This window comes from Octopus sinensis, linkage group LG2 (genome assembly GCF_006345805.1).
Source record: "Octopus sinensis linkage group LG2, ASM634580v1, whole genome shotgun sequence".
Taxonomy (NCBI): domain Eukaryota; kingdom Metazoa; phylum Mollusca; class Cephalopoda; order Octopoda; family Octopodidae; genus Octopus; species Octopus sinensis.
Window position 1 is genome coordinate 206,123,456 of NC_042998.1, and position 17,639 is coordinate 206,141,094.

Consider the following 17,639-nt stretch of genomic DNA (forward strand, 5'->3'; position numbering starts at 1 on the left):
ATTTATTACTTGCCTGTAGTTTGTCTGTGTTTATGTGCATTTGATTATGATTTTAGCAAGAAATATAAGAACTATTTTTATACAAGATATAAAAAATGTGCAAGTTATATGAAATGCACACATGGAGGCTCTAGTAGTCACTAATAGGTGTGGGTAGTCTGTGGTTTGTTGTTTAAATTTCAGCTAGTTGGCTGAATAAAGTTTTCTTCAGAAAAACTGCTCACAATACAATTTGTTAGTTCAGCATGCCTTTTTGGTATGGTCTACTATCACTTATTTGCATGGGTAGTCTGTTTTTGGTTTGTTGTTCAAATTTCAAATCACTATGCAAACGGGATCCTAGTCACTTATATATGTGTGTAGTCTGCTCATAGTTCTTTGATCAAATTTCAGTTATTATGTTATTAAGTTGTTATGCAAGTTAAGGATTCTTCTGAAAAACCATTCATTATTCAGTTTGTTCATTTAGAGAACCATTTGTATATGGATATCTCACTGTTTATGTATGCATGTGTGTGTGTATGCTTATACCTGTACACACACACACACACAACACACACACACACACATATATATATATATATATATATATATATGGCATTAGGAAGGGCATCCAGCCATAAATCATGCTTCAATCAACAGACAGCTGGAGTGTGGACAGCTCACAGCTAGTCTGCTTCATGTCAAACCAGCCAACCCATGTCACCATGGAAAGCAGACATTAAACAATGATGCTATATATATATATATATATATATATAATATATATATATATATATATTCATGACCATAGTTGAGGAGAGGCAAGAAAGCCGAACTGAAGGAAAGATAGTGAGTTTGGTTTGTTTCAATTAACCCCTTCTCTTCTGATGATCGCATGTTGGAGCTGGTGCATTACTTTGCCAGCACCTGCAATTCAGCCTCTTGCTTCCCCATTCATCATCATCATCATCATCGTTTAGCGTCCGCTTTCCATGCTAGCATGGGTTGGACGGGTCAACTGGGGTCTGTGAAGCTGGAAGGCTTCGTCAGGCCCAGTCAGATCTGGCAGTGTTTCTACGGCTGGATGCCCTTCCTAACGCCAACCACTCCACGTCCAAAAGATACTTAAACTTCTCCACTTGTGTTGGTGATGTTCCACTAAAATGCAGAATACACTGAGAAGACTTTCTTGAGAGTCACCAGTGTCACGGTCTTCACAGTGCTAATTCTCATCCCTACCTTGTAGTACTCAGCAGTGAACCCATTCAGTGCATGCTGAAGGTCACATTCTGATGAGCCAAATAACACTATGTCTTTAAATACCAGCTGACAGATCCTTAACCCACTGATTGTGATACCACTATTGCAGTGGCTGTGCATGTTAATCTCATTTATAAAAATACACACCCCTACCTATGTAAAAAGGTAACAACTTAGCACCACTTACCATACACAAATATCAGGGCATTTATATAAGAACTTCATGGCAACTAGATGCAAAATAATCCCAAATTCTCCTCAGCATAACTGCCACACGTGGTCATATGCTTTTCTGAGGTCTACAAAGAAAGCATATACATCTTGGCAAAATTCCCATGATTTCTCAAAGATCTGCCATAGTGTGACTATCTGGCCAGTTTTGCTGCATCCAAGAAAGAAGCCACATATTTCTTCAGTGAGTTCAGGCTAGACAACTTTCTTACATATCTTTTTTCTCAGACACCTAGCTTAGACTTCATTGGGAAGGCTCAACAATGCGATTCCTGTATAATTAGAGCATTCTCTCTTTCTCTTGTCTCCCTTTTTTTAAAAATTGGTCTCATCACCTGAGATTGCCATTGTTTTGGTGTCTTTCCAGAGATCTTAGCCACTGGGCAAATACTAGTTAGCCAGTGTATTTGTGATAAGGAAATACACAAATATAGGGGATAATGTAGTCTTTTCTATTCAAGACTTTTAATGTTTAGGGTTGCATGTCATCCTCTCCAGCAGCCTTGCTACATTTAAGCACTTCAGTTCCCTTTATGACTTCAGCCTCTTTGAGGGAAGTCTTCACTCTTAGATGTACCTTGTGCCTACCAGAAGACTTAATTGTGACAGGATTTAGATCATCTCAAAGATGCTCTTCTCTGTAGAGAGAAGAACTCCAGATGAGTTCTTAATGCTATGTGTGGAAGAGGGCTTCTTGTTACAAAGTCAGTAGATGGGCAGCCAGAATCTGTTATTGGCTGATCTAAAGCTTGAGTCTAGTTTAACCCCCCCCCCCCCAAGCCCTCCCATGACTTAGCCTTGGATATTTTTACTCTCTCTGCTGCAACTTTTTGCACCGCAGTGTACTACCTGTGCCAAAGGACGTGTTGTACAGAGATCACGGAATCTTTTGAAGCTGAGGTTCTACCTCTCTGCATTGAGATGTCACAGTTATGGTACTACGGACATGTGATTAGAATGTCATAAGAATCAATCACAAGGTGGATTCTTTAAGTGCCAACCAGCATGAAACCTAGAACGAGATGGCTAAATAATTTCCATAGTCTCGGTTGTACTTGAGAATCTAACTGGAAGATCTAATGATAGTTGCTTCTGATAGGACCCCATGGAGATGATGCCATGACCTAGTGGGTACAGGTGGATGGAAATTTCACTTCCAATGTACTGGTTGACTTGTCTCTGTTGTTGAAGGGATGCAGCAGTGTTGTGTTTCACCTGGAGCAAACCCCTTAATTAAACAGCCACTTATTTTTGGGTTGGAAACACTGTTACAGTTTGTAATGGAACTGTAACAGTTGTTGTTCTAATCTGAAACCAACAAACATGCCTTGCCATTGCCATTCTGTCTTTATTTCAAGAAGTGTATCTATGACCACATTATCTGATGTGTTCTTCCTTTTGTTAAAACAGTCGGATAGGATTTAGGAAGGATTTGGTTTCTTTTCCAGATGCATACAGTCTTCTATGTGCTGCAAAATAGTAAGGAACTGTGTGACATTTCCTTGGTAATTTCTAGTCACTTGATTGTGCTCAGCTAAAAATCTATAATTTATCCAGTATAGTTTTTTAATCTATTGAATTATACTGTAAAAAAGGAAAACAAAAAAAAATAATCATTTAATGCAAAGGATAGAAATTATATTTCAAGATCATATTTTTTATTAACAGCATTTTTTTACAAAAAAATTTATTTTGTCAAGTTTGAAATTTAAAATGAATAAAATTTTGATATCTTCAAAGACTAATATTGTTAGGAGAAATATATTGAATTATGAAAAAAAAATGATAATAGAATTTAAATCTGTTGTTTTATTTGAATTTTATTTGTGTTTGAATTATAATTTCATACCATGCTCACTCCCTGATTTTGGTTTCTGAAAATATCTCCATTTGTAAAGATTAATTTGAAATTTCAAGTCAAGAAAACCGGTGATGGTGATATGGGGGAGAGATTTAAATTGAAATTTAATTTGTCACTCTTGCATTTTTGACAGTAGCTTTCATGTCATATCAGCTGCTTTTTCATTCTGACATGGGGCTGAACAGATACAGAGCACATCATCTTTCTTTGTCTTCATCTTGACACATTTTAACATCAGAATTATTCTATTGGTGTCAGGTTCTGTAATGATGGCTTATATTAATATTTTCCATCCAAATAGCATTGAGATGGTTTTTGTAAATTTGGACATCAGTATATATATAGTTCAAGCAGATGTCTTTGGAAAATAATTAAAATAACATTAGTCATTGTGTGACAATGGTCTTTAGGTTACTTCATAATTATTTCTAATTAGCTTTTTAATGCCTCCACTTGCATTAAATACGTGGTCTGATCAATAAGTATCTGGACTGTTGTCATAGCAACGTAACTACAGAATGAAGCCACTTTGCACAGTTTTAACATTCTAGCTCACTTCCCCTGTTTACAGCAGTGCTTCAAAGTAACGTGTGATCATTGCATTGACCCTGACAGAAAATGTTATTATGGTGAACCTTGCTCAGAGGCCTATGTAAAGTTGAAGGAAGTGTATGGGGAGGAATGTAAGAGTTTCACCCAAGTGTACGAGTGGTTCAGATGTTTCTAAGATAGCTAAGAAATGTTGATAGTGATGAACATTCTGGGAAACCCATAACCAGCAGAACTGAGAAAAACATTGTAGATGTGTGTGCAGCTGTGAGGAGGAAATTGTCGAATCACCTTCCATTAGTTATCAGAGGATGTGCAGATTAGTTAGAGTTCAGTTCAGTCCATTATCATTGAAAGATTTGGGTGTGAGACACGTATTTGCCAAGTTTGTACCAAAACTGCTTTCAGTTGACCAAAAAGACACTTGGGCTTCAGTTGCACAAGATTAACTTGATTGTGCCGAGATCAATAAAAACTTTGTGTAGGCCTCTGAGCAGGTATCACCAAGCTTTTGGCAAAATTTGATGCAGAGTCTCTGCTCAACTTTCTCCAGTATGGTCAATGCAACGGTCACACGCTACACAGGTTCCTTCCAAGCACTGCTGTAAACAATGGAAGTAAGCTAGGACATTCAAACTTAGTGTATATATGCTTGGCAGAGTCCAAGGTCAATCTGTGCCAAGCAGCTTCACTCTGCATACTTTAGCTTTGTTACTATGGCAACATTCCGGATACTTATTGATCAGACCACGTATGCTAACACTAACTTGATTGTTTGACTAAAGGAGTCTAAGGTTGCTTGTTCAAATCCATAAGCATCCAACACCATCCTGAAATCACATTCCAGTCAACTGAACCTTTCATTCCTAATTTCAAGGGTCAATAAAAACCAGTAATATCAAGAGGTTTTTGTTTTTGTTTTGGAGAATTGTGAAATATCCTCCCCATCAGTGTGACTTCCATTGAGGATAATGTTTTTATCTTTTATTGTCCTTCACCTTTATCTGGTTTCCGTCTCCTTCAAGATGGTGGACTGGAATTTCTGTCTGGTCTTGTGCTAGGCTGGTGGCATTGAGAATGAAGGAATTTCTCTTTTCTCTCTTCTGGTCTTTCATCCTTTCAACAGTGAACGATGGTTGCTATGGAAATAAGGGCAGCAGCAACCATGTTCTTCATCTTAGCAATGTGCTTCTGTTGCCATGCTACATCCGGGCAAAATCTCTCATGTAGTTCTTGCATCTTCACATGTAGCAACTTGGTCTTCTGTCATACACTGCCAGCTTGATTGACTTTGTTTCTGCTGCTTTATACTGCCATGAAACTCCATAATGTCCTTGTGGTCTTTAAAATGTCATCAGGATTTAGCTAGCTCTGTTGACTCTTGAAACTCTGCATGCTGTTATGGGTCATCTCATCTGCCCAAACATTGCTGCAATGATAATAACAATTCAAGGGACAGAATTCCTACTGATACCTCTGGTTGTGATAAATTCCTTTTCCCCAATTTACCATGATGGGCAAGTGTGTCACACACTGTTCTGTCTTGTCATATCTTCCTTGGTTTTAAAGACTAGACATTTACGTTTCCTTAAGTCTTGCTTCACTTGAGGGGGCGCATATCATCCGGAGCTCCCTCTACCTCCTCCTCTTGAAATAGCTTAACCTTTTAGCATTCAAACTAGCCAAATTCGGCCCAAATATTCTACTAGGTTTTTGTTCAAACTGGTCAGATCCAGCCTCTCACACCTACCCTACAATTTCATTCTGACAATAAACAACCACATCATAAAAATCTGAAAGCTTTGAGATAATGCATGATTAATTCAAAACAATAATGGAAATAAATAAACATGACATTCACTTCCGTTTTCAGTTTTTGTTGAGTTAATTCTTTGGGCTGAAAACATTTCTTTTTGTGACATGCCTTTCTCATGCTTTTTTTCATTTTTAGTCTGGAGTTGGCAAATGATTAATTTTCCTTTTGCATTTGCAATATTCGCAATTAATAACACAAAGTTGTTGGAGCTTTTCTTTCTCTCATTTTGCATTTTCATTTTTACCACTTATTTTCCTGAAGTTGTTGACTGTTGAATTTTGACATTGTTTATTTTGGGTTTGAGTATGGGATGGCAGTTATATTATTGAGGCTGTTGCTCCCAGCACTAGCAAGCATCTCTTCCTCCTATTTCTAATGGCGAACGGACTGGGTGGATCTTTTTATCTTTTACTTGTTTCAGTTATTAGATTGTGGCCATGCTAGGGCACTGCCTTGAAGAACTTTTAGTCAAATGGATTGACTCCAGTACTTTTTTTTTAAGCTTGGCATTTATTCTATTGGTTTCTTTGCTGAACTGCTAAGTTACGTGAACGTAAGCACATGAACACCGGTTGTCAAGCAGTGGTAGGGGACAAACGAGGACACATGTATGATGGGCTTCTTTCAGTTTCTGTCTACCAAATCCACTCACAAAGCTTTGGTTGGTCTGAGACTATAGTAGAAGACACTTGCCCAAGGTGCCACATGATGGGACTGATCCTGGAACCATGTGGCTAGGAAGCAAACTTCTTACCAAACAGCCAAAACTTTTTGTTGTTAAAAACAAATAAGATGGGTTTTTTACTTCTGGATTCCTTTATTGTGGAAGCTCTGACCGTAGATGTCTGAAATTTGAAATATAATTCCAGTGCAAGAATTCCAGCTTGATGAAGGAGTTGGATGATATTCTGATGTTTGTCTTTCTCAATGGTCTTTAACTAGGAAAGGAAAATAAATTGGATTTGATTAAAAATCCAAAAATTGACCTTCAAACTTGTGTTGCTGTCCAATGTTTATTGATTTCTTACATTAACTGGTTACTAAGAGCAGCAGCAGAGTTAATAGACCACAGTATATGACTGGTACTAAGAACAGCACAATCTTAGACAAGCAGAGTCAATAGAACTTGGTATATGACAGGTAGATGCCAACTTAAAGAATGCCACAGTACTGAAATATGCAGATGACATCAAGCTGTATCTTGAGATAAAAAGGATAGACCCTGAACACTATAGATCTTTCCTGCAACCAGACTTGGACACAATGCAACAATGGATCATGGACAGGCAACTCAAGCAGATTGTGGACAACTGTACTACCATGCATTTTGGGAGGAAAAACCCAGCATCCATATCCTCTCTCCACAACACTAATATCAAGAAGTTTTCTTGTGAACGTGACCTGGGCATTACTATCAGCAACAATTTAAATGGGACAAAGCACATCTCTAAAATTGTCAAGAAGGCTGAGGGTGTCTTGGCATTACTTAGCAAGACATTTGTCAGCCACTCTCCAGCTATCTATTTAAGGCTGTATATGGCTATGGTGTGGCCACACTTGGAATTTGCATCACCAGTCTGGAACCACTATACTGCTCAGGACATTGACCTCCTGGAAACTGTTCAGAGATGTGCAACCAAGCAAATACTCTCCATCAGGTATCTACGATATTCTGAACGCCTTGCTTCCCTGGGCATAGATACATTGAAGCTCCGACATCTGGCAAATGACTTGGTAAACATCCACAAAATTATTAACCATTGTGCCAACAATCACCTTCAACACCTTTTTGAGCTCCATGTATCTAACGCATGTGGGCACGCTTACAAAGTCAGAAAACAGCACAACTCCCATGACTTTCGGAAACATTCTTTCACACTCAGAGTTGCTGAAACATGGAACAAACTACCTGCATCAGCTGTTAGTTGCCTAGACATTGCACCCTGTAAAATCTCCATGCTTCCTGAAATTCGCCAACACTACACCTGATATCCCCCTATCTTCCCCTCCATACACATGCACACATGTATATCATGGCTCAAACACTGTTCACTCTCCTGACATTTGTACATAATTCTATGTACTGTATATGCACCTTTGATGAGTTGTAGTGCACCTGGACACTGGACACAATAATTTCATTATATTATATCTGTCAGGCAAGCAGTGACCAATAACAGAATGTTATAGTCGAGTCTACTGTGTGTCTGACAATATATACCCAGACAGAAGATGATGGATAGAAAGGTTAGTCATTCTCCTAAAATTCTGTATAAATACTTAAATATATTTCCTTCTGTATATATACTTCTTATACAACCATGATTTTTGATGAACTTAAAATGATTATAAATTTATTTTACAACTTATTTTGAACACTTTAATGTAAACCATTTAAACAAAAAAACCCTCTTAACATTTTCATCATTATAAAAGACTGTATAACTTAGGTAAACTTATGTTTCAACCAAAGATTGGTCCAGGCCATGTCTAACTTAATAACACTACCTGATAGGATTATCTAAATCCTTTTAATGTCAAGTTTTGCTTATGGTTCATTCAAGTAATGAGTTCTTATTGAGTGTGTTGTATCCAGGTATGGGCAGCTTGTCTGGTATTTCTTGAAGAAATCTGTGCAGACTCCGTTTAAAGGTGATGGGATCCGTTTCCTCTTTGATGTCTTTTGGGACAATGTTAAACAGGACAGGGCCTGTTGAGGAAAAGAAATTATGTCGCAGTGTACCTATATGCTGCAATCCTGAATTGGGCAGGGGACGTATGGCCTGTGGTCCCAGCCTTGGATGAACCTTGAAACTAATGTTCAGATTGTTTGGCCAATGCTGATGGCATATTCTCCAGATCGTATAAATGATGTACCACTCATGGCGGTGCTGGAGAAAGTAGAGTTTCAAGGCTTTGAGGCGGTCCCAATAATCGAGATTAGTTATGCCTTCAATTTGTTTAGTGAGTGCTCTCTGGGGTGATTCGATCCTCGAGATGTTTTGTTTTGTATGGGGAGACCACAAGGGGCATCACTATTCGAGGTGTGGCAGTACAAAGGAGGAGAAAAGTGGAATGGTGACACCTTGTTCTCTGGGCCGGAAAGTTCTTAAGATCCAGGAGCTCATCCTACGAGGTATATCAACCTTATTGTCGATGTGGGCACTTCAACTGTGTATTTTAATACTTTTGTGATAACCATTTTTTAAAACAACAAAGCTTATACAAAGCTTTACATTTTACTTTTGATAATCTATTTTTAAACAAGTGAAACCGGTCAAGTCAAGTCTTTAACCCTTTCGTTACTATATTTCTGACCAAAATACACCCCTCATGAGTTTCAATTAAATTCTAAAATAATCATGAATCTAGGCTTGTTTCATTAAATAACTGTAACTTTTTTACTTATCAACATATGAATGTGATATTTGGAACATAATTAAAGAAAGGGTTCTTAATCAATTCTATTGCATAACTTTTGTCTCAAAGTGACTTTAATTACAGGTAAATCCAGGTAAATTGAGCAAAAGGTAAAAATATTAAAATTTTAAATTGAGCAAAAGGTAAAAATATTAAAATTTTAAATTGAGCAGAAGGTAAAAATATTAAAATTTTGTTTAAACATCACCATAGAAAATGAATCATCAGCTAATATTCAAATGGGTATGCAACAAAATTTTGATAAAGAAGAATTGTGCACATCACTATATCATCAGTTGAATTTAATGCACAACAGGTGTACCATAAAGGTGGAATAAAGTGAAATACTTGAATCCACCGTAAGTTTGACCGAACTAAAGAAATCGGTCAAAAAATAATATACGGCCCTGGTTATGGTATGGAAGGGATAAAGGCCATGCTGACTAACATTATTTTCCCTGTATAAAAACTAAATCCACGCAGTACCCAGTATTTGCTTCACAAATTTTCCGAAATTTGAACCCCCATTCTGTGTTTGTTTACGTTCTGCGTAAGTTTGTTTCCGCATTGATCGCTTCAAACAATAACTTCCAGACCACATCATACCCTAAGCCATGCTGACTAACATTAGTTTCCCTGTATAAAAACTAAATCCACAACAGTACCCAGTATTTGTTTCACAAATTTTCCAATTCAGAATCAATGCTTGATAACATGAAACTCCTATCCATTTTCAAAGTTGAAGAAAAATCGATGCCGAAAAAAATGTGGAAAAAAAATCTCCCAAAATTCAGGGAATTAAAATTACACGTCGATCGTTGTACAAAACTGTCGATGAACTGTTTACGAAGCATAATCACGTGTTTTCACGAATGTACTAAAGAGATTAGCTCTGATATTCTCATTTAAATATGAATAGGTAAATTCAGGCGGGTTTGGTCACATTAACCAAAATTTTTTTCGGGTGGCTTTGGGCGGTTTGGTAACGAAAGGGTTAAAAGACCTCTGCATTTTCAAACCCTCTTTCCTATATATATATATATATATATATATATATATATATATATATATATATATATGCATGTATATATATATATGTATATGTATATGTGTATATATATATATATATATATATATATATGTGTGTGTGTATATATATATATATATATATTATATATATATATATCATCATTTATCGTCTGTTTTCCTTACTAGCATGTGTTGGACGGTTCAACTGGGGTCTGGTAAGCCATGGAGGCTGCACCAGGCTCTAGTCTGATTTGGCAGTGTTTCTACAGCTGGATGCCCTTCCTAACGCCAACCACTCCGTGAGTGTAGTGGGTGGTTTTTACGTGCCAGAGCAGGCTGGCAAACGGCCACGATCGGTTGGTGCTTTTACGTGTCACCCACACGGATGCCAGTCAGGCGGCGCTGGCATACCATGTTCGGACGGTGCTTTTTACGTGTCACTGGCACAGGTGTCTTAACTATAATTTCCATTTGATTTTCATTTTGATGTTGGTGTTGACGTACTTGACTCAATAGGTCTCCTCAAGAACAGCGGGTCACTCTACGATCCAAGGTCAGCACAGCAGGCCGTCCTGCAAGCCATAAACTCACTTCATTTGTCGGGTCTTCAAAGTCACAGCATATCTCCAGAGGTCTTGGTCTTTCGTCATAGCCTCTGTGAAGCTCAAAGTACGAAGGTCATGCTTGACCACCTCGTCCCATGTCTTCCTGGGTCTACCTCTACCCCGGATTTCTTCAACAGTTTGGGAGTGGCACTTCTTCAGACATCTCTCCTCATCCATCCATAGTACATGACCATACCAATGCAATCGCCTCTCCTGCACGCTGCATCCAATGCTTCTTATGCCCAACATTTCTCTCAGGGCGCTTACACTCTGTTGTGCAGGGACACTGACATTACACATCCAGTAGATCATGCTAGCTTCATTTCTCTCGAGCCTACGCATGTCCTCCGCAGTCACGGCAGTTCGCACACGTGCGTCATACAATCTACCTTTCACTCTGAGCGAGAGACCCTTTGTCGCCAGTAGGGGTAGAAGCTTCCTAAACTTTGCCCAGGCTATTCTTATTCTAGTCGTAACACTTTCTGAGCATCCACCCCTGCTACCAACTTGGTCACCTAGGTAGCAGAAACTATCAACTACTTCTAGTCTCTCTCCAAGGAGTGTAATGGAATCTTTTTTCTGAGTATCAATGGTGTCTATTACCCCTGTGCATCTGCCGCACATGAAAGCTATTTTCTCGGTTAATTTTCCTTTGATATTGCTGCACCTCTTACACTGGGTACATCTTATGGAGTTTCTACCTACACCTTTTCTACAGATCGAGCAGGGCCACCTACCTGAAGGAGTGTGTGGTGAGTTTGCCTTCCTACTTACTAGAACTTTGGTCTTTGCTACATTGACTCTAAAGCCTTTGATTCTATTATATGTATAATATATATATCTATATATATGTGTGTGTATATATATGTATATATATATATATATATATATATATATTATATATATATATATATATATATATATATATATTATATGTACATACCATATGTAGTTGATAAGTTTGTCTACCTGGGAAGCACTATTAATAGATATAGCAATTTGGATGATGAAATTCCATATAGAATTAGGAAAGCAAGTGTTGTTTTCGGAAGGATAGAAAAGCACCACTGGAGTCGGCGAGACATATGCAGAAAGACAAAGATAAAGGTGTACAAGGCATGTGTGCTCCCTTCTCTTCTATATGCCTGCGAGACGTGGGTCATATATTGATACCACCTTAAACAATCGGAACGTTTCCATCAGATGTGTCTCAGACGGATCTATGGCATTAAGTGGAAGGACCGCATCAGTGATCTTGAAATATTGGAAGGCTCTCGGTGTGAAAGTATAGAAGCTCTTGTGTTAACGCAAAGGCTCAGATGGGGTGGTCATCTGGTCAGGATGAAGGATTCAAGGATGCCAAAACAACTCTTTTATGGAGAGTTAGACAAAGGAGAACGACCTCCACATAAACCAAAAAAGAGGTATAAGGACTTGCTGAAGGCTTCCTTAAGAGATGCTTGTATCTCTCCTGACACATGTGAAGGCATAGCTATTGATCGTAGCAGGTGGAGAAGGATTGTGCACAAGGGGACAGCCACTTTTGAGAAATCTCGAGTTGTACATGAGAAAGTAAGGAGGGATGTCAGGAAGGGCATCGCTGTTACACTTCCAGATAGGAAGGGTCTTCCTATGATTCTGACATGCAGTGTCTGTGCAAGACTCTGCCTCAGTAAAGCTGGACTCAAGAGTCATCTTCGTAGTCATAAAGCGAGACAGATGAGTGACAACCTGGCCACTGGTGGTGGTGTTACGCACCATACTAATCATATCTGTCGGGCATGTGGAAGAGAGTGTAATTCGGCAAGAGGACTTCAACGACATGCAAAGGTACATGAAGCCCAGTTACAACTACAGCCGGCTATTACCGGTAAAGGTTTTAGTTGCCAATTCTGTACAAGACATTGTAGATCTTTGGCTGGGCTAAAAAGTCACATTCGATCACAGCACCAGTAACAGTTAAGCTTCGTGCAATGGCCATACTCGATAACGAGGGGGCAGCCGTGATAGATATGTATCTATATATGTATGCATATATGTATATATACATATATATATATTTATATATATGTACTAGCATTATGACCCGGTGTTGCTGGGTCATAGTGCTAATGGAATCCTATCTTGAATTTCTCTGTTATTGCCTGGACGACTATGATGAATAAGAGAAGGCTGAGGGCTGATCCTTGGTGGACCCCTACTTCTACCCAGAATTCTTCACTATACTCATTGCCAACCCTAACCTTACTAATGGCATCTCTGTACAGCCCTTATTAACCATTCGTCAATCCCCAGTTTCCACATCGCCCACCAAATAAGAGATCAGGGGACCCTGTCAAAGGCTTTCTCCAGTCCACAAAATATCCAAGTATAAGGGTTTATCTTGGCTAGGTATTTCTCCTGTAGTTGTCGAACCAGTAATACAGCATCAGTGGTGCTTCTACATGGCACAAAACCGTACTGCATCTCATTTAAGTAGACTCTCTCCCGAATTAGTTGGGCTATGACCCTCTCTGTGACCTCCATCACCTGACCCAGCAGTTTGATACCCCTACAGTTATTTCTATCTAAAGCATCACCTTTACCCTTGTAGCAGTTGACTATGGTGCTGCTATGCCTGTCTATGGGTATGACTCCATCATGAACTACCTGGTTTACAATCCGGGTGACTAGGCCATAGCCCACACCATCAGATGTTTTAAGCATCTCAGCAGTGATTCTTGATGGGCCGGGGGCTTTTCCTGGCTTCATACCCTTAATTGCTTTATCTACCAGGGTGCTGTCTATTCGGATAGCTGGTTCCTCAACTGGGTCAACATTTGGCAGGCTCTCCTCCTCCCATTCATTCTCCACATTCAGCAGTCTTTCATAATGGCTTCTCCAAGCCTCTTTCTTTTCCGAATCATTAAAAGCAAGTACACCATCATCCATGCAGACACATTTCTCTCCTGTGACATCACAATTTTCTCTCACACTGTCTTGCCATCCAAAATACTTCAGTTCTTTGGTCCTCACGTCACTGGACATTAGCAAACTTCTTTTCTGCTTCTCCCTTGCCTAAGTATATCTGTCGCCCAACCTCCCTTCTGGCTATCTGGTACAGTTCCCTGCTACACTCACCCTTCCAGGGTTTGCAGGCCTGTTTCTTCATTCTAATGGCTTTGTCTACCGTATTATTCCACCACCATGTTACTCTAGGTCTGGAAGGGACTTTGCACCATCCGCAGACTCAATCTGTGGCACTCAGTAAGCTGTCCCGTAGGAATTTCCAGCTACCTTCTATATGCATACATATGTATATGCATATGCACATATGGGTACAGGTATGTAGTTATGTGCATGTATGTATGTATGTGTGCATATGTATATATATTATTTACTTTATTATATGATTGAATGCCACACATCCATTTTCACATAAGTTTTATCTATCTATCTATCTATCATGATGATGATCATCATCATTGTTTAACGTACGTTTTCCATGCTAGCATGGGTTATATATATATATATATATATATTATATATATATATATTATGTTTATATATTTGTTTTACAAGATTTTTGATGTGAAATTGTGTTTTGAAACAGATATTGTTGTATTTAGGAATGGTCATTTTGCCAGTTTAGCCAAATACAAAATGGCTGACCGTTAGTAAGGAGAGACACACAAATAAGAAAGAAGAAAGCAAAGGACCACTGATGAGGTCACAGGAGTGTGATGAAAGAACTCTAGCTGAAATAAGATTAAGATTAATGTAAAAAATAAATAAAGCTGAAGCAAAGTAACACCAAATATATAGTGCGTGTGTTTTTATTGGCTAAACTGGCAAAATGACCATTCCTAAATACGACAATATATATATATATATATACATATATATATATAAATGGATGAATGAATTATCCTTTGTTTACCATTAACATGAAAAATTCAATAAACAGTTACTAGGGTAGCAAAATTCACGCAAGTAACATACCTTTAGCTCATATAAGTGATTTTACCAGTCTTTATAGTTTGAACATTTTGTTCACCTTGCACTTTACTTCAATAGAGAAATCTATTCCAAGCCTTTGAACATTTTTTCAACCAATATATCCCTCTTTATTTGTTCTCTACTTATTACTTCTTTACCTCTTCTCTTCCTAGGGTCTGCCTTTGACGTTGGATCTACTAACGGTTTTTAAAAAAATACTTAATAGTGTTCTGTTTATCATTTATGCAGTCATCAAAATTGTTATAATGTCTTGTTGTTGAGATAGGTTCTCTTTCTTTCCTGATGAGAAGATTGCATTTTACACCGTTTATTCCTTTGGAATAAAACCAATGTTGTCTTTGAAACATGTCGAAAGTAAAAGAATTTGAATAGCATCTGTGTTCAACTCCATTTATTTACTTATATATATATATATATATATATATATATATATACTTTTCAGAAAAACAAGACGTCACCAGTATTTTAATGAATCAAAAGTCAGATCCACTTACAGAAAAAATTATAAATACATCTGGTTCCAAAACATACCATTACAAGCGAAAGTGTCTATGGTAAGAGGATTAGTGAAATTGTAAACCAAATTCCCTTTTTTTACTATTTTCATTTCTCCCTTATTTTTCCCCCTCTTAACTCAGTATGACTTGCCAATCACCACCAACATTAATTAGTTTTGTGCATTCAAACAAATTGATATACAGTTTTAATATTATTGACTGCTATGAACATTTAAACTTGTACCTGTCCTCCTAATTCATAATGCTAAATTCGTCTATTTTGAACATTTTTATTTGTCAACATTGAAAAAGATGTTTTTCTAATTCATAATTTTAAACTTTTACCATTGATAAACAAAAGATGTTGTTGAAACTAGTTTGGTATATATGTAAATAAATGTATTTTAAACAATTGTGAATTTTCCAACTTTAGGTGCATTTTCAACAACAAATTTCCCTATATTTTTTCCTGCGTGGAAACACCCCTCCTCTTTTTCAGCAATATCAAAATCAAATCAAATGGAAATTGTAGTTGTGAGCCCCATGCTGGTAGCACGTGAAAAAGCACAATCCGAACGTGGCTGATGTCAGTACCACCTTGACTGGCTTCCGTGCCTGTGGCACGTAAAAAGCACCATCTGATGGTGGTCATTGCCACCTATCCTGGCCCCTTGTGCGGTGGTTGGCGTTAGGAAGGGCATCCAGCTGTAGAAACACTGCCAGATCAGACTGGAGCCTGGTGCAGCCTCCTGGCTTCCCAGACCCCAGTCAAACCATCCAACCCATGCCAGCATGGAAAACGGACGTTAAACGATGATGATGTTGCGAATGAAAGTGTAAGGAGGCTGTGGCTGTTTGTGTGGTGATTGCGTTTTATTGGTTGATTTCCAATAATCGTCAGCTGATGAGTGATAGTTTGGCATGCAGCTGTCTTCAAGAATTTTGTCTCTCATTTTCTCTTTGTTGCATTGGATGTCATTTTAGATTTTGCTAATGATTTTCTAAAAATTAATATTTTAAAAAATATATTTCTTTATAGTACAGCTTATAATATTCTAGCTGCTGCTGTTCAGTATCTCTCTGAATGAAAATAAACAAATACGACAATAATTATTGATTTTTATCGGACATTTTTTAATATTGTGACAGTCACACTATTTCAGTTGGTCAGTGTTAGAGTGTCAGATTATTAGAGGCTGCCACACCATTAGGAGAAATATGGTATATATATATAAAATAAATCTTTCAACATCAATGGAAATTGTAGCTGAGATACCAGTGCCGGTGGCATGTAAGAGAACCATCCGAACGTGGCCGTTGCCAGCACCGCCCCGTCTGGCCTCCGTGCTGGTGGCACATAAAAAGCACCCACTACACTCTCAGAGTGGTTGGCGTTAGGAAGGGCATCCAGCTGTAGAAACACTGCCAGATCAGACTGGGCCTGGCGCAGCCTTCTGGCTTCCCAGACCCCAGTTGAACCGTCCAACACATGCTAGCATGGAAAACGGACTTTAAATGATGATGATGACGATGATGATGATGTTGCCTTAAAAAGTACGAAACTAGAATTGAAAAATGTGCATGCTCAAAAGCGTTACAGAATGTCATAATAAAGTGCACATGAATGCACAACATAGAGGGATTCCAACATTTTTGAGCAACAATGCTAGTCCCATACTTTTTAAGGTTTATTATGGCATTCTGTAACCCTTTTGAGTGTGTGCATTTTTCAATTCTCGTTATATATGACTGGTACTAAGATAGCACAATTCAGGAGAGTAGAGTCACTTGACCACAATATATGACTGGTACTAAGGCAACACTTTCCTAGAGAGAAATAGAGTCAACCACTGGGACTGATAGTTATTTTAATAATGTCTATGACTCCAGTCCTGAAGAACTTTGAATCTTGAAAGATAGAAGCATTTCTTGTGTTGTCACCCATTGTAAGGATATTAAAAGACAAAGCTAAATACTTTGAAACCTTCCATCTGATGGCCTTCTCCTCTTTCTCTCTCTAACTTGCATTTCCTTAGAAATAGTAATGTTATTGGCAGCATTCAAAACAGTTTATTTTGTTAAAATATTTTTGTAAGAACAAAGATAACTTTTAATATAAAAAAAATGACTGGTGGTCATTAGCACATTGGACAAAATGCTTACTGGCATTTTATGTCCTCACATTCTCAGTTCAAATCTCACCAAGGTTTACTTTGCCTTTCATTCTTTCAGGGTCAGTAAAATAAATACCAGTTGAGTACTGGGATCAATAGGATCGACTTACCCCCCTCCCCAATCTAAAATTGCTGACCTTGTGTCAAAATTTAAAACCAATATAAAAATATATATTGAATATGATAATAATAATAATATAATAATAATAATAATAA

The 17,639-nt window shown here is 38.0% G+C and overlaps 1 protein-coding gene and 1 long non-coding RNA gene across 2 annotated transcripts; both read left to right on the top strand.

Annotated features, from left to right (window-relative positions):
- Nucleotides 1–846: 846 nt before the first annotated feature.
- LOC118762191 lies at nt 847–3,067 on the top strand. Its single transcript, XR_004997967.1, has 2 exons — nt 847–1,874; nt 1,920–3,067. It is a non-coding gene; the product is annotated as an uncharacterized LOC118762191 (long non-coding RNA).
- Nucleotides 3,068–6,867: 3,800 nt separating this feature from the next.
- LOC118762190 lies at nt 6,868–15,012 on the top strand. The gene is made up of 2 exons (XM_036500721.1): nt 6,868–7,946; nt 14,905–15,012. The coding sequence occupies exon 1, from the start codon at nt 6,963–6,965 to the stop codon at nt 7,686–7,688; it is 726 nt and encodes a 241-aa protein (XP_036356614.1). The 5' UTR covers nt 6,868–6,962; the 3' UTR covers nt 7,689–7,946; nt 14,905–15,012.
- The last annotated feature ends 2,627 nt before the right edge of the window (nt 15,013–17,639 follow it).